Here is a 22,521-nt window from a genome sequence, read left to right as displayed (position 1 = left end):
CTCTGGAATTAACAATGAAGCATAGTATGAAAGTGTGCTGAGAAGAATACATCTATCATAGCTCAAGGGCACAGTTTCAGTTGGCCAGATGGAAAGATGGAAGGCCAGATGGAAGGAGCTGAAATGTAGGTGGGTTCCCATGAGGCAAGACACAGTGATAACAGCAAATAACCTTTATTGAACTAACAGAACTGGACAACAGGGGCAAAGCAACTGCTTATATACATTTCTGAAGGCCTGGACCACTCCCACCCCAACATTATTGGCTGTCTAAACTTCCAAGCTGCGAATCATGAATTTAAGGGCTGCGAATCAGAATTTAAGGGCCAATGGCAGAGGCCCAAATCCTGAAATGTTCTGTGATTGGATACCATGTATCGAATCAGAACACAGGAGCTCAGAATCCTTAGTCCAGACTCAAGGTCAGGCAAACACAGACCACTGAATACATAACAGGAGGGGTGGGGAGATTGTTCAACTGCTGTTCTGTGGGTTCTCCTCACTGAGCCAATTTGGGAGGGGAACCTTATTGCTCAAGCAGTAGTCCTTGCACGGACTTGCACTGACAGTATTCAGGCTCTTTGTACATAACTTTCACTGTCAAGCTCTTATTGAAAAGAGCTTAAACTCGTTGACTTCCGGTTCGCTGTGGAGGAATGGCAGCGTGCTCCGTGTTGTCTCTGTAAAAATGACAACGCTGTCCAGGCTGTCAGGGCTTCGGGGGTGAGTGCCAGGGCTAGCCCCCCCCAAAAAACCTCCACGGTTGAGTGGGGACCCCAGGGGTCCAGCAGAGCGTCAGAGACTCGCCGAACCCCCATCTCCCCGCTGTCGCCTTTGCGAGGGAGGAGGGAAGAGGCTTGAGTCCGCTCATGGCTCAATCGCACCCGACAGTCTAAAGCCACAAAATCTGCCACCGTAAGCAGTGGGCTTTCCAATCAGCAGGTAAAGACCAAACTAAAGCCTTTAGAAGAATTCGGATACCAATTTATTGATTTGGCAAAACGGAAGCAAAAAAGGAAGTCAGCTTCCGTTTTCTGTGGGTAAAGGCTCTGCAAGGGAACTTTTTGTGAATGGGAGCAGAGCGAGTACTAGCAGCTATGGAGACTATTTAGCAGCTTGAGAAATAAGAGACTTTCCCTTCTTTGGATACATTTTGGATACAATTATATGTGGATGCTCTTCAACAGTGTAACTTGAAATTATAAACTGACAGCTGGGCAGAGATACAATTCGGCAGACTGAGTGATACTTGGCAGAGAAGCAAAAGAGTAAAAGCCTCTGTTTTAAAGAGAGGCTTGAAAATATAAGGATTAAATCTTTAAAACCTTAAACCCTGGATCTTAGTGGTCCCAACTGAAGCTAGCCACTCCCACTCCCACTCCCAACGTTATTGGCTGTCTAAACTTCCAAGCTGCGAATCATGACTCAGAATTTAAGGGTCAATGGCAGAGGCCCAAATCCTGAAATGTTCTGTGATTGCACTGACAGTATCCAGGTTCTTTGTACATAACTTTCACTGTCAAGCTCTTATTGATAAGAGCTTAAACTCACAGTTTAAAAAACGAAAATATCTGGTTGCTATCTTTGTTTTGTTTCTCCAGTCCAAAAATAACATTTCGCATACTAAGCTTTGCTTTCTGTTTCCAACTATCCCCTTTCAATTTTGTCCTTTGGAAATATTTTCTAATAGATCACAACACTCGTTAGCCAAACTTCATGGTTCATCAATTCTAGAGAGACATCACTTGGAATTTGGCAAGTTTCTACTCTCAGAAGAGGTTTGTGATCCATACTTTTCATACCACATATTAGGAGAAATGCTGATTAGATTTCACATAGGTTTGTTTGCTTGTTTTTTTAACTGCAGGCTGATGTGGAAATCAGGAGAGCTGAACTTAACAGTGGGGAAATGAGAAACTAAAACTGACAGATTTGTCTCCATGTGGGACAAAGTATTAGGGGGAAAGATGTAGATATCCAAAATGATGCATGACAGACGAATTCTAGTCTTCCACTCTGATCTATGCATTTCCCCCTCTTTAGTCTCTGAACATTTACCAGAATCTTAACCGGAGGCAATTTGAGCATGTGAATCACTTGATGGATATTGCCATTATAGCTACGGACTTAGCATTGTACTTCAAGTAAGTGATTAATATATTTGCTATGGAAATTCAAGATGGCGGATGTTTTCCTTCAAAGCATTCATTTATATTCTTATAGAGGCACAGCAAGCTGAGGATGGGCTATAGGATTGGCCTTGTATCTCAAGTGCCCACACAGTCTATTTAGGATATGCCCTATACTTCTTTTTCTTTCAGGGACAATAGTTCCCCGGCTGTTGCTGGCAAAACAACACACACAAAAAGGGAATGGAAGGGGTGGAAGGGTTATTGCTGAGGCAAAGCAGCAGAGCCACACAGTTCTTTGTATGGAAAGTGGTTTATTTGCTTTGGTTCAAGTTAGAGCCAAGGACAGGAAGACAACTCTTTAAAAACTTCCTACGTGCATGCAGTCAGCTTGCAGAAAATATCCTGTTGACTTTCCATTTTAGAGACAATCTGGTCTGGTCTACAACAACAAAACATATAAAAAACAAATGGCAGTAAAACACTGCAATTTACTGCCTTCGAGTAGTGTCCAGATAAGGTCTCTGTCTAATGCTAGGACAGTCCCAGGGACGAAACCTTATCTAATACAGTGAAGGGAGTTTTTTCTCATAGGTTCTTTCTTGTTCTTCTGATCTTTGTGAGTGTATTTTGGAAGAAGGGTGAGAGAAAAGGAGAAAATGTGGTATATGAGCTAACTATGGCTATTCCCAGTGCTTCCCCTCCCCCTATAAAAATGAGGTGCCAATATTTGTATACTGATAAAAGTGCCACCAGCACAAAATGGCTCCCTTAGACACCAAAAATACAAATGTATATCATCACAAAACATGCACTGGCTTTCTCTAAGGAAAGAGTGATAAGCCCATAGGGAAATTCTTTTGGAGGACGCCACTTCCATGCCTTGTTTACTTACTCAAAGATGTTACTCATCTTCCAGAAGTAACTTGAGTGATAAAAAAACCCAACTTTGAAGAGCTTTTGTTCTTATTATTGGGCTATCAAAAGGTGATATGAATTCATATCAAGGCATAAAAAGGTAAAGGGACCCCTGACTATTAGGTCCAGTCGTGGACGACTCTGGGGTTGCGGCGCTCATCTCGCTTTATTGTCTGAGGAAGCCGGCGTACAGCTTCCAGGTCATGTGGCCAGCATGACAAAGCCGCTTCTGGTGAACCAGAGCAGCACACAGAAATGTCATTTACCTTCCCGCTGGAGCGGTACCTATTTATCTATTTGCACTTTGACGTGCTTTCGAACTGCTAGGTTGCAAGGCATAGAAAGGGTTTAAACTTCTTTCGTTTCCTATCTGCAACCTTGTTGTTGTTTTTTAAAGAAAGAGGACAATGTTTCAGAAGATTGTTGATGAATCCAAAACCTACAACAGTGAGAGAGAGTGGGTGGAATATTTGTCCTTGGAGACAACAAAAAAAGAGATTGTCATGTAAGTGATTTTTTAAAAATCAAAACGAAACAAAAAAAGTTTGCCGGAACAGATGAGTGGCAATGATCAACCATGATATCTGTTTCATATAATAAGTATTCATATTGAGGCAAGCTGTTCAGTAACATCCTGAGAGGGCAGATGATGCTCTTGAGACCACATACTTGGTGCATGCTACAGCAATACATCATGGGGGAGGGACAGGATCCCAGGAAAATGCATTATTATGCTTTGGACCACAACCCACCAATGGATGCCCTGACAAAGGAGCATCAGTATCCAATCCTTGTGGTAAGGACCTCTGATTTTTCAGGAACTGAAGCACAACTTAAACACAATTTTGTTCATTGGGTTTGTCGGCATTATTATTTACATCTGCTTAAAGAGAACAAGGCATTTGCTGTTTCATCTTCTGTGCTGATCCAGCTGTTCTAGGCCTTGAATCTGAAAAAAAAGATGAGGCTACGCCGCAAGGTGTCTAAATCTACTCTTCAAAGCTTTTAACGCTTCCCTCCCACTAGGACCCATGCTCAGAGCAGAGTGTGCTTCTCAGTTATTGAAACCAATTGGATTAGATGAGTCATTTTAGCAGCAGCTGAGGAACCAGGAGCCCTTTAGGATTGGGGATTAAAAATGGATTAAAAATATTAGGAACTACACTGCACACACACACACACACACACACACACACACACATGAATAGCACACATATAGGGTGGCCTTTGAGGCATGAAAGGAAATAACTGTGATTAGATGCATAGGCATAAAAGCTCACCCCCTTGTCTTTGCTACTAAATCTTTTATAGGAACCATAAACCCAGGATTAAGGAGATTTGACTACAAGGTCAAAAGAGGCAATTGTGTTATCTAGACATATGACAGACTTGCCACAATGCCGCAGCCAACTGTACCACCCCAACTAAATTTAATAAATATGATTTCGGTATAAAATGATACATATCTTGGTAGAATTCTGGGGTATAGGGCTGAATCAAGGATTTTTGCCGCCTGAGGCAAAGGACAAGATGGCTTCCCCTCTCCATTGCATCCACAGAAACCAACTGGACTGGCAGTTGAGTATTATCATTTCAACACTGGTCATGGGAGGATAGTTTCCTTCACAGCAGCTGAGGCAGCAATCTTGTTTGGGAAATGCAGGTAGGCCAGGCCATTATAATAGGTCCTCCGACGGAGAGGAAAGGCTGGGGAACTTCATAGAACTGGCCAGGGCGCTGCTGCCACTGCCCAATAACATCAGCTCTCTCAGGTAGGGCTGGTCCTGTTGCTGTAAAACACCAGGACCAAGTAGATTCTGCAGCCAGGAGAAACAGCCTTCTACACTCAAGTCTCCACTCTTTCTCCCTGCCAAATCCCACATTTCTCAGACTGATTCCACTCTGCCAGACCTCCCTGATGCCTTCTTAGTGTTGTAAGGGGGACTGCTTTTAAGATTGCTCGTAAGTTTAACATGTGCAAAATACAGCAGCAAATTGCTGCCCGGGATAGGGGGATAGGGGGAACAGAACTTCTATTACTTGTCTTAACTGCACTGATTCTCCCTTTCCCTATAGGGCTATGATGATGACTGCCTGTGACTTATCTGCTATCACGAAACCCTGGGAAGTCCAGAGTAAGGTCAGGTGCCTGATGCAGAGTGCCCATTCTTTAATGCACAGACTAAGAACACATTGCAGAATTCTAGGTTTCCTCATCTTATGGTTTATTACCCAACAGTTCCATCATTGTAGAAGGTACTTTACAGAGTTAAAATAAGCAAAAGGCAGGAGACAACTCTAGTAAGCTCATAAACTCTAACAGACAGTGTGGAATTGAGACTAATGGGTTGTTTTACTTCTCTTTCACTCATCAACGTGCTTCCACCCATTTGCGAACAGTATCCCAAAAGGTGGATATCATTCCTTTTAGTGTTACTATCAATACAATTCAAAGGGGGGGCAGCCTATGAGATTTAACGAGCATACATATCTCATCTGACAGTGTGAAAAAGTGTTCAGAGTCTAGTAGCAGAACCCAGAAGGTGTAAGGAATTCTTTCCATGCGTCAGTAGAGATGGGATTTTTAAAAAATATGATTAACTTCAATGAAAGCTGGAAACAAAAAGGTTTTTGGGGGAAAGTGACCATTGAAACATGTCACCCACCCTAATTATTCAAAAAGTGAGCACTGATAGCAGTAAGGGAATTTATTATCCAGTATGCAAGCTGCTGGACTGAAAATGCCCCAAAACTTAGGCATTTGTTTTTCCTGGATACAGGTGGCACTACTTGTAGCAGCTGAATTCTGGGAACAAGGAGATATGGAAATAAACATACTTCAGCAACAACCTATTGTAAGTTCTTTCCCCACACTTTTTAAAATTATTTTCGAAGTTGATGCAAAAAAAGAAAAGAAATCAGAGTGACTATATATGGAACAATCCAATAAAGGGGAAGTGAATAAATAATGTTATCAAGGATTAAAAAAAACCCATATAATTACAAACTAATAATGTAAAACCAAAACCAAACCAGTAACATGGAAACATGATTCACTCATAAGATCTATGAGATCTTGCTTAAAATGGCAAAATCCCACAATTTTACAAGCCATTCACACAGCTGTGCCATTTCCTTCTCCCCTCCCCCCTAAAAAATCAACAAAACAAAAACTTGACATAAACAAGTGCATCCTTCCCGCAACAACCAAATGAAGCAATAATTTCTCTTTGCCTTTTGGAGAATCTTTCAAGTATATTTATATAAAATGTTTGGAATCTACCCATATTCTGTAACCCCAAATCATTTGGGGTTGTGTGTGTGTGTGTGTGTGTGTGTGTGTGTGTGTGTGTTTCTTTCTTAAAAGCTGTTCCAACCTTCCCTTCCAAAATTGCACACTGAAGTAGAAAAAATAGTGCAGAGTGCATTGTCTCTATTCTTTTCCTATAGGGAACAGGCAATGGTACAGCCGGGGGTAGCCTTGTTGAAACATGGACATCACACCAGAATCTTGATTTGAGTCCTTCCATGTGAGATAGCTGTCCCTCCCCCCTCCCCCTTAACCATAGGAAGATGAGAAAAATGAGGGGTGGAGGATCCCCATTCCTGTTTTAGTGGGAGCCAAATGAAAAATTTACCATAGTCTCCAATTGCATGATAATCCTCCCAGTGCAATACCAGAGTAGGAAACAGTAGCCACCAAATTATACGTATATGAAATAGTAATGGAGTACATTAAGAGGCATCATTCGTTGAGTGGCTCCAGGTTATCCCTTTTTAAATGAGTAGCCCATGTACAGTATCCTTCTTTACAGAGGACATATCTCTATTTGAAGGTTTAAAGATAAGGAACCATAAAAAGGACAGCAGGCAGCCCTGAAATTGCCTATCAGCATTTTGTAGCCCCCAGGGAAGCAGGGGAACAGGCATTCAAGTCACCCGGTGTCTTCTGTACTGTGGTTAGATGTATTTCTATTTAAATTACAATAATTATTTCTAAATTTCCACCTAATGGATATAAACCACCATATGCAAAATGGTGCCTTCCCCTTTTTTGGTGATGCAAATCCTCTTTTTTTGGCAGTGAATAACTGGCCACCCTGAGTGCTGATCTTTCCCCCTTTCCAACAGTCTTACTGGTTACAGCCCATTCATTTTGACCCACAAAAATTAAAGGAAGCCACTAAGAATAGTGTGCACTTTTATTTGTAGAATACAGTCCTGGTTTCAGTTTCTTGGCCAGGATATTATTACTAGAGCACAACAGAGACCAAAACAAATGATTATAATAATTTTTAAAGTCATTGCTGTTTTTTCCCTAGCCTATGATGGACAGAAGGAAAGCTGCTGAGCTTCCAAAACTTCAAGTTGGTTTCATTGACTTTGTATGCACCTTTGTTTATAAGGTAAGAAGTTAGTACTCAATATCTACTTAGGTAGATTATATTATATATAATTATATTATATATAATTAGGGTATCTGAAGAGGTGTGCATGCACACGAAAGCTCATACCTATGACAAACTTAGTTGGTTTCTAAGGTGCTACTGGAAGGATTTTTTAATATATTTTTTCCCGACTACTTCAGATCAACACGGCTACCTACCTGTAATCAATATCTGCTAGGCCCTTAAACTCTAGCTACTGGTAGTTAAGCAGTACCAGGCAAATAATTTTAATTAGAAAGAACATTTTCAAATATTTTAAAATCATGACACAATTTAGGAAACTAGGATTGCTTCTGCACTAGATGTTTCCTCAGCAATTACCATACTTTGTTTGCTCCCATATTATTGTTTTATTCTAGTACTTTCTGTGTTATCCTCCCTGTTTTTTTCAGGCCTGATTTGTGGCAAATCTTTGCAATGCAACCCAGTTATAGGTATTTTTTTTAAAAAAGATAAAGGACCACTGGGTGGTTAAATCCAGTCAAAGGCGACTATGGGGTTGCTGTGCTCATCTTGCTTTCAGGCCGAGGGAGCCGGCGTTTATCCACAGACAGCTTTTTCCGGGTCATGTGGCCAGCAGGACTAAACTGCTTCTTGCGCAATGGGACACAGTGATGGAAACCAGAATGCATGGAGACGCCATTTACCTTCTCGCCACAGCTGAACCTATTTATCTACTTGCACTGGCGTGCTTTTGAACTGCTAGGTTGGCAGGAGCTGGGACAGAGCAACGGGAGCTCACTCCATCACGGGGATTCGAACTGCCAACCTTCTGATCGGCAAGCCCAAGAGGTTCAGTGGTTTAGACCACAGCGCCATCCGCGTCCCAGTTATAGAACTACCATGTGTACTATGGATAGGCAAGTTGCTTTTGATGCTCTTAAGGGCTACTTAAAGGTTACCCTGAGATTAAGAATCTCATGCTCTACCAAGTGAGCTATGAACATATTTAGTAACCGAGCAATGGCTACATAACTTCTTACCTCTCAGCTGTCCCTCTCAGCTTGCTCTGGATGAGCTCAGTAAGGAACACACCTATGTTGCTAATTTTCTTGAAAACAAATCCACCACTTGGTTTAACAAGAAAGTTGGATTGATGTTGTGAATTGTATTTAAAATGTTAAAATATGATCTTTCCCACAGACATTTCTTAGCTACAGACTTACCACTGAAATTGAGAACCATTTTAGAAAATGGATGTATTGCAGATGTTTTTTATTATGGGTAATTCATTTTTAATCTGCTAAGAAACAAAAGTGCAACAATAAATATTTAAACACCATCAGCATTTTTAGTGATTGGTTTAAAGAGACAAGACAGCCAGAAAACTGAAAATGCTTTGGATTTCTGCTGCTTTTATTGTTTGCATCAGGAATTCACACGGTTCCATTCAGAAATTCAGCCAATGTATGAAAGACTACTGAACAACAGAAAAGAGTGGAAAGCCCTGGCTGATGAGTATGACGAGAAAATAAAAGCTCTAGAGGAAAAACAAAAGAAAGAAGAAGAGAAAATGGCTGCCAGTAGAGGTTAGAAAATAAATTCCATTTAAAATGTATCTGAAAAGGTTAATTTCCTCCATTCCTTTCCAGCTCCTGCTTTATATAAGCCCCACCTAAAATTCTTGTGTGCTTATTTCTGGATGCTGGATAAAACTAAGTACGGTGGTACCTCGCAAGAGAAATGCCTCGCACAACGAAAAACTTGCTAGGCGAAAGCGTCTAGCGATTCTTTGTTGCCTCACAAGACGAAGATTTCTATGGCCGCGTCTCGCAAGATGATTTTTTTTGCCGCTTTTTTTTTTTTGGCCGTCTGCCGTTTGTTTCCGCAAGACGAAAGTTTCATAAGACAGCACAATCCGTGGAACGAATTGTTTTCGTTTTGCGAGGTACCACTGTAACTAGATACAGACCACCCAACTTTTTCAGGACCCGTGCTGCAACCTCACGTGGAAAAAATGGGGTGTCCCTTTTTTCTGGACACTTGGTGGATATGTAGATATCAAGGCATCCTACCTGAGGCAGATTCATTAGCATATCAACAGAGCAAGAGCATTATTTTGTTTAGGTCTTAAACATGAACTACTAGTTCACACCCAACCCTCTTCTTCAGTCCTGAATTCATTTTCATATGCCCCAGTTTCATACACCTAATATACTTCACTGGGCAACAAAATATTTTGTTCGACATCAAAACCCACCTGCCAAAGATACCCCCCACTCAGCAATAGCTGCCCCCTTTCCTGCCCCTGCCCCTGCAATCTCAAAGCAAGCTCTTATGCAGAAATTAAGTAGGTTGTGCTTCGTAGCCACACAGCTTTTTAAAAATGATCCCCCTAAAGCAGCACACCCTAATAATGGCTGTTTTTTTTAAATTCCCGTAGGAACGATGTCAACCTGCAATGGGGAAAGGGTTCCCCCATCTCCAACTTGTTGCATAATTTAAGTCAACAAAGGTGTTTCAGGGATCATGCAACACCTGGCCTGGATTTGCCACTACCAACTGTAAACCAAGAGTCACAGACTGCCAGATGACTGCACCTGTATAATATATGTTATGTAATATGTGTGTTACACTTTGTTTTTATGTGTACAGTTGTACCTCTACTTACGTATCCCTCTGGATACGGAATCTTCGGGTTATGGCCACGGCAAACCCGGAAGTGTGTACTTCCGGGTTTCGCCGTGCGCGCATGCGCAGAAGTGCTCGATTGTGGCGCACGCAGAAGTGCACCCCTATTTACGTAATTTTCAGGGTGCGAACGGACCCCCGGAACGAATTAAGTTTGTATCCGGAGGGTCCACTGTACAGTGGAAACATATATAGCGAAAAAGAAATGCCATCAAATTTTCTGAGATTCATCCCCTAGAACATGGTGTGTGTGTGTGTGTGTGTGTGTGTGTGTGTGTGTGTGTGTGTATGAATATCTATCTAATCGGAATTGGTAAGAAGATATATTCGTTATATTTAATCCTCTAGAGACCCACATGTGTAAGTTAACAAAAAAGCTGGATGATTTTAAAATATTAGGCTAGCATGCGTATTGTCAGCAACTCTGAACATCTTACTGATTAAAGTAACCATTAAGTTTTCTGTCATAGCATTTTCCACCAACCTCCAAATCTTAGCAGATTTCTGCTGAGAACTGTACTTTAACAACCAGCCAGCAATCCTGGATCACACCCTTGTAAATGCAAATGCCATTCCCCCACCCTCCACATCAGGGAAGAAGTGGTGAATGAAGATCTGCATCACGAACAAGGAGGGGGTGGATCTGTGGATCCTGCCACCTGAGGCAGTTTCCCTGACCTCACCTTGCCTGCTGGGTGAGACTGCCCAGCCACAGGGTTTTATCATTAAATGCTCTCCTGCTTCCTTCATACACAGAGAGTGTTGTAATTGCTATATTGCACAAATTTAGTAACAGCAACAACTACTACTTTGATTTGTTGGAGTGGTTAATTTTTTACCTCTCAAGCTTGAAGTATCTTGTGCTGTTAACAGTCCTGAAGACAGATTTCATGCTGAGCTTTCAAAAGGATGTCAGATTTATTTTACAGACGTATTAAAGATGTCAAAACACATTCTTTTTCTCTCTGGTGTTTATTATATATAGAAGAACCACAGAAAGTAATATTTTTTAATAGGACGAGTATATACTATAGCTCCCTTTCAATCTGCAAAAGAGTCACAGCAATGAACAAGCAATGTTTTAGTCACGGGAAAAGTGACCAAGAACCTGTTTTCTTTAGCAATAAAGACACCATAAGGCCCCACTTCCAGGTTGGTGATGTGTATATGTGATGTTTTACATTTTCCTCTTTTAGAAGCATTGTGACATGTTACATTCCTTAGCTTCAGGGCTCAGTTCCGGCACCCCTCAGGTGGGTGCCATTGCCATGGGCGCCATTGCCATGGGCACCATTGCCATTATAAGAGAACAAGGGAAGCATCCCTGGTGAGTTTTTCTAGAAAAATAGCACTGCTTAGCTTAATTTCTTGAGGTGAGTTTGTTTGACAGAAGCATCAATGACCTGAGAAAGATGGCGGGACAGCTCTTCCCCGAGGGAAGGCAGGAGTGAGGGAGCCCAGACCAGGGAGCACACATACCATTAGCTTCTGACATAAACATCAATTTGTTCTAGTATTTTAGAATTGTAAACCAGCTCAGGCGCCTTAGCATGAATGAATGAATGAATGAATGAATGCTCCATGTATTTCAAGCTAACTTTGCCCATGGCTTAGGAAACATAGGACGTGCAAAGATCTTAGAAGGGTGAAGAAAAAAACCAATACATGGGCCATGCAATGCGAAAACCCCAGAAAGAGGTTGCATATCCGGAGGACATTTGCCCACCTGGGTTTACCTCATCATGATGGTGGCTATATAAGACCTACTGAAGAACATTTCATCCAGCTCTTTCTTTCATCCACTTGCGTTAACTTCACCAGGGTGGCAACCTCAGACTTCCTACAAATAACAGTTGGCTTTAGAGATAGGTGATATGAGGAGAAAAGAAGGACATATTTTGCATAAACACATTCGAAGCTCCCTTCGAACAGCTCCCTCAGAACAATGGTCTGCACTTAGGGTTGCCAGACTCAATAATGGACAGGACTTCTGTGCCTTTAATTGCCCTGCTCTCTTTTGAGTCTGGGAACCTGAAAGAGAAACCAGCAGGCCCTTTGTTTAATTTCCAAGCAATGGGTCTGCTGGTTTCTCTTTAAGGTTTCCAGACTCAAAAGAGAGCAGGGCAATTAAAGGCACAGAAGTCCTGTCCACTATTGAGTCTAGCAACCCTATCAGTAGGTCTTATATAGCCGCCACCATGATGAGGTAAACGCAGGTGGGCAAATGAAGGAAGACCTGTCCTCCGGATATGCAACAGGTTTCGCCACAAGCTTCATCAGTTCAAAAGGCTGCATGGTACAAATAACACTCAAATTACAATGTGTATTAATACAAAGAAATTGTAAAGCACAAATAACATGCTATATCTCACCCAGTCAGACAAAACAGTTTACACAAAATAAAAAAAGTATTCACAGGCACAGCTAATGTTCAAACTTGCTTCAAGCATTAAATATATTGCAGGTGAATGGAATCAATCATTACATGGTTACATGGTTAAAGGTACAGTGTCACTTTTCTGTTACCACTAAACAGTAGAATACATACATATTAAACTTATACATAACATCCCAAATCAAATTCAGTATTAAGACCCTTAGGATACAAGGTTCCAAGTTGAAATATTCATTTAGACTCCTTTTGTAACAACGCTCTTCGTATGTCCACAGTTCTAAAAAGTAATTTTTAAAGGTCCACAAAATAAATAAGCTTGATTTGGGGGGGGGGGAATCAAATGTTTTTAATGGGGGTGGAAAGGGGGAAGGTATGGGGGGTGTACTTTAGCAATCCTACCTGTAAGCTTCCCAGAGTGGCTGGGGAAACCCAGCCAGATGGGCGGGGTATAAATAATAAAATTGTCGTTGCTGTTACCTGCCATTTAACCCAATGTATTTTGACTAAATGTGTTTTTGATTTTATGCATTATTCCCGAAGCAACTTACAACATGTTTAAAACACAAATATAATAATAAATAATTCCATGAGAACAATTCTCCTGCCCACTCACCAGCAAATAAACACAGTCTCCTGCAGTCTTCTTCCTTCTGTTAGGGCAAATGGCCGAATTTCTCTCAAAATGAAAGTGCAGATAGGGTTGCCAGACTCAATAGAGGACAGGACTTCTGTGCCTTTAATTGACCTGCTCTCTTTTGAGTCTGGAAACCTTAAAGAGAAGCCAGCAGACCCTTTGCTTGGAAATTAAACAAAGGGTCTGCTGGTTTCTCTTTAAGGTTCCCAGACTCAAAAGAGAGCAGGGCAATTAAAGGCACAGAAGTCCTGTCCATTATTGAGTCTGGCATCCCTACCTACTGAAGAACATTTCATCCAGCTCTTTCTTTCCTCCACCTGTGTTAACTTCACCAGGGTGGTGGCAACCTAAGACCAACTGAAGAATTTTCTATCCAGTTCAGTTTTTGCAAACTACCTTGAACATTCTTTATTTTTCTATTAGCATCAGGTAAGTGCTTGGACCTTACCCACTTGTTGAATGGTTCACATATTCAGACTTTAAAATGTTCACTGTGCATATAATTCATTCCATGTTTTTGGCAGAACCAGTATTGATCTGCATGTGGCATTGTAACACGTTTTTGTTTGTTTGAATGGTCATTAGTCTATCTTTAGTCCAGTTACTATCCCAGTAAATTCCCTTTTATATTTATTAGCCAGTTGGTGGTGGTTTGTTTTGGTTTATTCCTCTGATTTCAGACAAATGGAAATGCAAAGTCCCGAGAGATTCTTTTACAGCATTTCCATTTTTCGTTTGCATATTTGACTTTGGATACCTGGCATGCTCTGTGGTCACTGTAAACAAATTGCTGAATTTACATGCACTGTATCAACAGCTTACTCATTGTAGGAAGGTCAGGCCTACCTAGAGAGCAAAGTGAGAGCATACTAGTGATAAAACCTGGTGAGATGGGATGGAGGCATGGTTGTACCTATTGCCATGAAATATTGCCATGAAATATGGAAAATCATTGAAACCAAGGAAAAAAATACCATTGTATTACTACTTTATTGATAAAAATCATTTCTATACTGTCTTTCATTCCAAGGAATGCCAGAGCAGTTTACAGCAAGTAAAATGCCAAAAATAGGATAACATTAAAACCAAATAAGTAAATTTCATCACCATCTAGAAACACTAAAAATTATGGGCCAGTTAAATTAAAAATGCTTTAAAGAAGGAAAGAGATTTATATAAGTCGTAAATGAATGAACTTTACAATATTGTAAAGGAAGAGTTTGAAATCTCAGGGAAAAGGAGTAGATTACATGTTGTTATTTGTCATAATGGACAAATGATTAGAAAAAGTTCCAATGAACTAAATGACTAGGACAAGTATTTCCAGTATTTACACATATTTACACCTGAGTTTAGTTCAAGGGAATACAGAATATTACACACAAAGGTGGCAATGTGATAATACCCTTACTCTAACAGTGGGTTCCCCCTTTCACCCTATCTGAGGGTAGCAGTCTAGGTTTGGGGATGAAGGGGAGATTCTGGGCCACATAGCGCAGCATCCCAAGGATTCACACCACAACATCTGCACCTGGGAGCGGCCGCCGAGATCACATAACACCGGTCCTAAAAGACCTACATTGGCTCCCAGTACGTTTCCGAGCACAATTCAAAGTGTTGGTGTTGACCTTTAAAGCCCTAAACGGCCTCGGTCCGGTATACCTGAAGGAGCGTCTCCACCCCCATCGTTCTGCCCGGACACTGAGGTCCAGCTCCGAGGGCCTTCTGATGGTTCCCTCATTACGAGAAGCCAAGTTACAGGGAACCAGGCAGAGGGCCTTCTCGGTAGTGGCACCCACCCTGTGGAATGCCCTCCCACTAGAGGTCAAAGAGAACAATTACCAGACCTTTAGAAGGCATCTCAAGGCAGCCCTGTTTAGGGAAGCTTTTAATGTTTGATGGATTTCTGTATTTTAGAATTTCTGTTTTTTTGGAAGCCGCCCAGAGTGGCTGGGGGAACCCGGCCAGATGGGCGGGGTATAAATAATAAATTATTAAAATTATTATTATTATTACCTGTTAGTGCCAACTGTGAATAAAAATATCCTATTAAAGGCATGAATCTGGATTGGGCAGTCCAGCAGAGGGATATGTGCAGTGTTCTCCACTCCAAGGCAAAGCACATTTGAACCTAAAATAAAGTAGTTTGTTGATGGTGTTATAGACTTGCAAGGGGAGCCCTGCTAAACCCCAGAAATTAATAAATGGTAGGATTTTGACCATTTGGGATGTGAAGGGAGAAATACAAACCAGTACACCTGAGGCAAGTATCTCTCTCTCTCTCTCTCTCTCTGTCACACACACACACACACACACACACACACACCCACACACACTTTCTTCTTCTTCTTTCTGTGGCGATCACTCATAGCCGACCGAGTAAGATTGTCTTCTATAAACACAGTCTTAACAATTATGGATCCACACATCCTTCCACAGTGGGGACCTTGGTTTCCAGGTGGGAGTTGATCACAGTGTGGATTTGCCAAGCGTGCCTTCCTCTTATCATATTTCTCCCTCACACACACACAATGCATATACAGAGAGAGGGAAAGGGAGAATAGCTGATGGGAGAATATCTCTCTGTGTTTTTTTTTGACACAAGAGATGCATGTCAACAGCCCTCTTTCCTTTATCTGAGTTTCAGAATGCGCATTAAGATTTTTTTCAGTTTTGCATTGGACAATATCAAGATCATGAGATGTGCTAAAGGGAGTGCAGACAGCACTAAATCAAAAACCAATTGCATATTTGTGCCATACGTGTAGATATTAGTCATAGGAATGATTAAAGCAGCAAAGTACGTAATGTCAACGAGCAGAGAGAACAACAAAGACTTCATGACATTGAGATAGACCTGAGTGCTGAGGTCCTTAATGACAGAGCCACTCTTTTTCATATTCTTTCTGTGCCTCCAAAGAGAGATGAGCAAAACCATGGATGCTGCTACGCTGAGGATGAAACTCATGCATATAGAACAGAACTGTAGAGTTTGAAAAACAAATAATGGGTTGTGGCAAACCTTGCTGAAACTGGCATTCCGTGCCAGAGTTCCCGAGAGATTGCAGAACTTCTGGTTTTCAAAGTAAAGAATGGTTGGATGAACAGAGAAGAGCGTAAGAGCTATTATCACCATTCCGAGCAGTCTGAGTGCAAGTACATTGATCCTTAGTTTCAGCCAGAGGAACAGGTGGTGGGGGAAGTCGGTGACCTTCATACAGTAGAAAATATTGAGCCATGTGGCACACCAGAGGCTAACATTGCTGAATAACATCCAGAACAATGAGGAAATACCCCCTGTATAAGTACGTGTATATTTCTCTGGAAGGCTGTAGTACAGAATATTATGTATCATGATGGTCAGCTGCAGCATAATTCTGGAGGTGCTCAAACTGGTCAAGAGCCAGTCGCAAGGGGCCACCTTCCTGTTTTGGAGCCATCGGTGGCCATTCACAACTATGATAAATCCATTTCCTACCAAGGCAACGGAGGACTCAATTGTTAAAACGATCTGAAAATAGATAGCAAATGGAGTAGTTATGCTCATTGTTACTCTCCAGAAGAAAAGCCTGGATGGAAGAAGTATCAGAATGTAATTTTCCTGGTCTCTTTTGGAAGTCCAGCAGTGGAAACTCTGGAGATTTGAGCTTTTAAAATGATGAGACCATGATGTGGAAAGAAATGCAAACCTCAGAAGGATTCTGTTACTAATGACAGAACCAGGTATCATGTTATTCACATATACTTGGATTTCAATGATCAACCAATCTCTGTCAGTTTGGGTGGGTTTTTATGCAGGGGTATCAATTTTTCAATGCTTGGACGCTAGGTAATTTTGTTTCACCATAAGCAACCTCCCAAACTGTTATAATGTGAAATGTGAAACAGCTTCCCACAACATGGATAGGATATGCTTCTGAACTACAGTCAAAGAGCAACTAAGTCCATGAAGTACTGGTGAGATGCTGCTGGGGCTGCGTCATGGGGAGGAATCTTAGGTGAGCCATGGATTGAAGCCTTGGCAGTCAAGGGAATGAAAGGGAGAACCAGGACTGAGAGCAAGTAAGAAGTCAGGACCAAACAAAGCCATTTAGGGCCAAGGGATACCTATGAAGCAGGACTGAAGAGTAAGCCAGATGTCAGGGCTGAAGGGCAACCAAAGGATACAGGGACATCAAGAGAAAAGGTCAGTCCCAGGCTTGGGGATATTAAGCTGCTTAAGCACCTCTTGTAAGTAAATGATTAAGACAAATATTTCCAGTATTTACACATATTTTCACATGAGTTTAGTTGCAGGGAATACAGAAGATTACACCTTAAGGTGGTAATGTGAACTTACTCTTACTCTAACAGTGGGTTCCCCCTTTCACCCAATCTGAGGGTAGCAGTCTAGGTTTGGAGATGAAGGGGGAGATTCTTGGCCACACAGCTCAGCATGCCAAGGATTCACACCACAACATCTGCACCTGTTAGTGCCAACTGTGAATAAAAATATCCTATTGTTGTTGTTGTTGTTTAGTCGTTTAGTCATGTCCGACTCTCCGTGACCCCATGGACAATAGCACGCCAGGCACTCCTGTCTTCCACTGCCTCCCGCAGTTTGGTCAGACCCATGTTCGTAGCTTCGAGAACACTGTCCAACCATCTCGTCCTCTGTCGTCCCCTTCTCCTAGTGCCCTACATGTTTCCCAACATCAGGGTCTTTTCCAGGGAGTCTTCTCTTCTCATGAGGTGGCCAAAGTATCAGAGCCTCAGCTTCACGATCTGTCCTTCCAGTGAGCACTCAGGGCTGATTTCCTTCAGAATGGATAGGTTTGATCTTCTTGCAGTCCATGGGACTCTCAAGAGTCTCCTCCAGCACCATAATTCAAAAGCATCAATTCTTCGGCGATCAGCCTCCTTGATGGTCCAGCTCTCACTTCCATACATCACTACTGGGAAAACCATAGCTTTAACTATACGGACCTTTGTTGGCAATGTAATGTCTCTGCTTTTTAAGATGCTGCCTAGGTTTGTCATTGCTTTTCTCCCAAGAAGCAGACGTCTTTTAATTTCGTGACTGCTGTCACCATCTGCAGTGATCATGGAACCCAAGAAAGTAAAATCTCACACTGCCTCCATTTCTTCCCCTTCTATTTGCCAGGAGGTGACGGGACCAGTGGCCATGATCTTAGTTTTTTTGATGTTGAGCTTCAGACCATATTTTGCGCTCTCCTCTTTCACGCTCATTAAAAGGTTCTTTAAATCCTCCTCACTTTCTGCCACCAAGGTTGTGTCATCAGCATATCTGAGGTTGTTGATATTTCTTCCGGCAATCTTAATTCCGACTTGGGATACATCTAGTCCAGCCTTTTGCATGATGAATTCTGCATATAAATTAAATAAGCAGGGAGACAATATACAACCTTGTTGTACTCCTTTCCCAATTTTGAACCAATCAGTTGTTCCATATCCAGTTCTAAGTGTAGCTTAGAACAGTTAAAGATATCCTATTAAAGGCATGAATCTGGATTGGGCAGTCCAGCAGAGGGATATGTGCAGTCTTCTCCACTCCAAGGCAAACCACATTTGAACCTAAAATAAAGTAGTTTGTTGATGGTGTTATAGATTTGCGAGGGGGCCCCTCCTAAACCCCAGAAATTAATAAATGGTAGGATTTTGACCATTTGGGATGTGAAGGGAGAAATACAAAGCAATACGCCAGAGGCAAGTATTACACACACAAACACACACACACATATACATATACATATACAGACAGAGCGAGAGGGAGAATGGCTAGTGGGAGAATCTTTGGGGATATTTTTTTGACGCAAGGGATGCATGTCAACAGCCCTCTTTCCTTTATCTGAGTTTCAGAATGCGCACTAAAATTACTTTCAGTTTTGCATTGGACAATATCAAGATTACCGAGTGTGCTGAAAGGAGTGCCGGCAGCACTAAATCAAAGACTAATTGCATATTTGTGCCATACGTGTACAAATTAGCCAAAGGAATGACTAGAGCAGCAAAATATATAATGCCAAACAACAGAGAGAACAACAAAGACTTCATGACATTGAGATAGACCTGAGTGCTGAGGTCCTTAATGGCAGGGCCACTCTTTCTTAGATTCCTTATGTGCATCCAAAGAGAAATGAGCAAAACCATGGAAGCCGTTACACTGAGAATGAAACTCATGCATATAGAGCAGAACTGTAGAGTTCTAAAAGCTAATAATGGGTCGTGGCAAACCTTGCTGAGACTGGCATTCTGTGTCAGAGTTCCTGAGAGATCGCAGAACTTCTTAGTTTCAAAATAAAGAATGGTTGGATGAACAGAGAAGAGGATGAGAGCTATTACCACCATTCCGAGCAGTCTGGGTGCAAGTACATCGATCCTTAGCTTCAGCCAGAGAAACAGGTGATGGGGGAAGTTGGTGACCTTCACACAGTAGAAAATATCGAGCCATGTGGCACACCAGAGGCTAACATTGCTGAGAAACAACCAGAAAAATGAGCCAATATCCTGTGTAAAAGTACGCGTATATTTCTCTGGAAGGCTGTAGTACAGAATATAATTGATCATGACAGTCAGCTGCAGCATAATTCTGGAGGTGCTCAAACTGGTCAAGAGGCAGTTGCAAGGGTCCATCTTCCAGTTTTGGAGCCATCGGTGCACATTCACAACTATGATAAATCCATTTCCTAAAAAGGCAACAGCAGACTCAATTGATAAAATGATCTGGAAAAAGATAGCAAATGGAGTAGTTATGCCCATTTTGTTACTCTTCTGCAAGAAAAGAAGTATCAGAGTGTAATTCTCCTGGTTTCTTTCAGCTGTCCAGCAGTGGAAACTCTGGAGACTTGGGCTTTTAAAATGATGAGATCATGGCGTGGAAAGAAATGCAAATTTCAGAAGGTTTCTGTTACTAATGACAGAACCAGGTATCATGTTATTCACATATACTTGGATTTTAACATAGGCTGAGGAGCAAGCTATAAGTCAGGACCAAAAATAGTTATTTAGGGCCCAGGGATAATTCGGAAGCAGGACTGAAGTGTAAGCCAGACATCTGGGCCAAAGGCAACCAAAGGATACAAGAACATCCACAGCATAGGGTCAGCCCGAGGCCTAGGGATATTAAACTTCCCAAGCAGATGTTGGAAGTAATTCAGAACTCGGAGCATTGACACACAAACCCAAAGCTCAGTTCAAGCTTCAGTGCTTCTGGTCATGTACAGTCTCAGAGATCTCAATATGACCTTTCGGGTTGGGTTGGCTTGACTCGTCTTTTTTAGACCTTGCTAAGTCCATCGATCAAACATCACATTTACTAATTTTAGAAATTATGGAGGGAACTAGGCACCCAGGAATTTTTAGGTATCCTTGCCCAGTGCTAAACTGAGAGGGACATGCTGTCATCGCCAGAGGACTTCCATGGCTCTGAAGACATGGCTGTTCAATCCTTGGCATAGCACAGTGAAATATTGAAGGAGGGAGTAGCATCAAACGTGATAGTCCTGCATTCCTGATGCCACCTGCCATACACTCGGTAATCATATCTTCAGGTAAAGTGGTGACTCAAGAGAATGACTTCTTCTTCTTGTTGTTGTTGTTCGTAGCTTCGAGAACACTGTCCAACCATCTCATCCTCTGTCGTCCCCTTCTCCTAGTGCCCTCCATCTTTCCCAACATCAGGGTCTTTTCCAGGGAGTCTTCTCTTCTCATGAGGTGGTCAAAGTATTGTAGCCTCAGCTTCAGGATCTTAAACCTTTCTTTAAAAATGTTTTGAAGATCGGTACTAAATAATGAATGTATAACTAATAAAAGAAATGATTCAAAATATTTTCTACCCCCTCTACTTACTGCCAATATCCCTGTCAGTAGTGATTTACAAGTAGAAGTGTTTGAGTAAATAATTACTGAATGGTGGATTTCTAGGCTGGGGCGTACCTTAGGGCAGGCTTAGGAGGAGAGAGAGTTGATATGTTTGATTAGAAAACAACAACATTGCTGACATTTTCTTAATAACGATAATTAGAGAACACCATTTGGACTTTTGGACAGCCCTCTTCTTTTTAGGCAGCCCTTTGTCTGATGTGTAGAATGTGCATTAAGATTTCTTTCAGTTCTTGATTGGACAATATTAAGATCATGGAGTGTGCTGAAGGGACTGCAGAGAGCACGATCTCAAGAGCTAATCGGGCATTTGTGCCTTTCCTGTACAGACTAACCATAGGAATGATTAATGAAGCAAAATATGTAATGCCAAAGAAAAGAGAGAATAACAAAGACTTCATGACATTGAGATAGACCTGAGTGCTGAGGTCCTTAATGACAGAGCCTCTCTTTCTTAGATACCTTATGTGCCTCCAAAGAGAGATGAGCAAAACCATGGATGCCGTTACACTGAGGATGAAACTCATGCATAAAGAACATAACTGTACAGTTCTGAAAACGAATAATGGGTTGTCGCAAACCTTGCTGAGACTGGCATTCCGTGGCAGAGTTCTTGAGAGATTGCAGAGCTTCTTGTTTTCAAAATAAAGAATGGTTGGATGAACAGAGAAGAGCATGAGAGCTATTACCACCATTCCGAGCAGTCTGGGTGCAAGTACATTGATCCTTAGTTTCAGCCAGAGGAAAAGGTGATGGGGGAAGTTGGTGACCTTCACACAGTAGAAAATGTTGAGCCATGTGGCACACCAGAGGCTAACATGGGTGAGAAACATCCAGCAAAATGAGCTAATATCCTGTGTAAAACTATGCATATATTTCTCTAGAAGGCTGTAGTACAGAATATAATTGATCATGACAGTCAGCTGCAGCATAATTCTGGAAGTGCTCAAACTGGTCAAGAGGCAGTCGCAAGGGGCCATCTTCCTGTTTTGGAGCCATCGGTGCCCATTCACAACGATGATAAATCCATTTCCTAACAAGGCAACAGCAGAGTCAATTGCTAAAATGGTCTGCAAAAAGATAGCAAGTGGAGTAGTTATGCCCATTGCTGTTACTTTCTGCCAAAAATGCCTGAGTGGAAGAAGTATCGGTGTGTAATTCTCCTGCTTTCTTTCAGAGGTCCAGCAGTGGAGACTTGGGCTTTTAAAATGATGGGATCATGGTGTGGAAAGAAATGCAAATCTTAGAAGGATTCTGTTACTAATGACAGAACCAGGTATCATGTTATTTATACTTGGATTTTGACATATACTGAGATTTCAATGATCAACCAATCTCTGTCAGTTTGGGGTGTGTGTGTGTGTGTGTTGCAGGGGTATCCTTTTTCAATTCTTGGACTCTAGGTAATTTTGTTTCACCAGAAGCAACCTCCCAAACTGTTTTAATGTGAAATGTGAAACAGCTTCCAACAACATGGATAGGATA

The 22,521-nt window shown here is 41.7% G+C and overlaps 2 protein-coding genes across 2 annotated transcripts in view; one reads left to right on the top strand and one right to left on the bottom strand.

Moving 5' to 3' along the window:
• The window catches only part of PDE6B (phosphodiesterase 6B), a 38,881-nt gene extending 29,852 nt beyond the window's left edge, over window positions 1-9,029 (top strand). The window contains exons 15-21 of the mRNA XM_035097189.1: window positions 1,691-1,778; window positions 2,044-2,144; window positions 3,445-3,552; window positions 5,124-5,187; window positions 5,828-5,902; window positions 7,370-7,453; window positions 8,868-9,029. Of these exons, the coding sequence (XP_034953080.1) occupies window positions 1,691-1,778; window positions 2,044-2,144; window positions 3,445-3,552; window positions 5,124-5,187; window positions 5,828-5,902; window positions 7,370-7,453; window positions 8,868-9,029 (682 nt within the window). The remainder of the gene's footprint in view (window positions 1-1,690; window positions 1,779-2,043; window positions 2,145-3,444; window positions 3,553-5,123; window positions 5,188-5,827; window positions 5,903-7,369; window positions 7,454-8,867) is intronic.
• A 6,758-nt stretch (window positions 9,030-15,787) lies between these two features.
• LOC132591269 (taste receptor type 2 member 2-like) lies at window positions 15,788-16,702 on the bottom strand. Its single transcript, XM_060269099.2, has one exon. The coding sequence runs from the start codon at window positions 16,700-16,702 to the stop codon at window positions 15,788-15,790; it is 915 nt and encodes a 304-aa protein (XP_060125082.2).
• Between the last annotated feature and the right edge of the window lie 5,819 nt (window positions 16,703-22,521).

Source organism: Zootoca vivipara, chromosome 15 (assembly GCF_965207765.1).
Source record: "Zootoca vivipara chromosome 15, rZooViv2.hap1.1, whole genome shotgun sequence".
NCBI lineage: Eukaryota > Metazoa > Chordata > Lepidosauria > Squamata > Lacertidae > Zootoca > Zootoca vivipara.
Note: the sequence above shows the minus strand (reverse complement) of the source record. Positions and strands in the feature narration are given on the sequence as shown.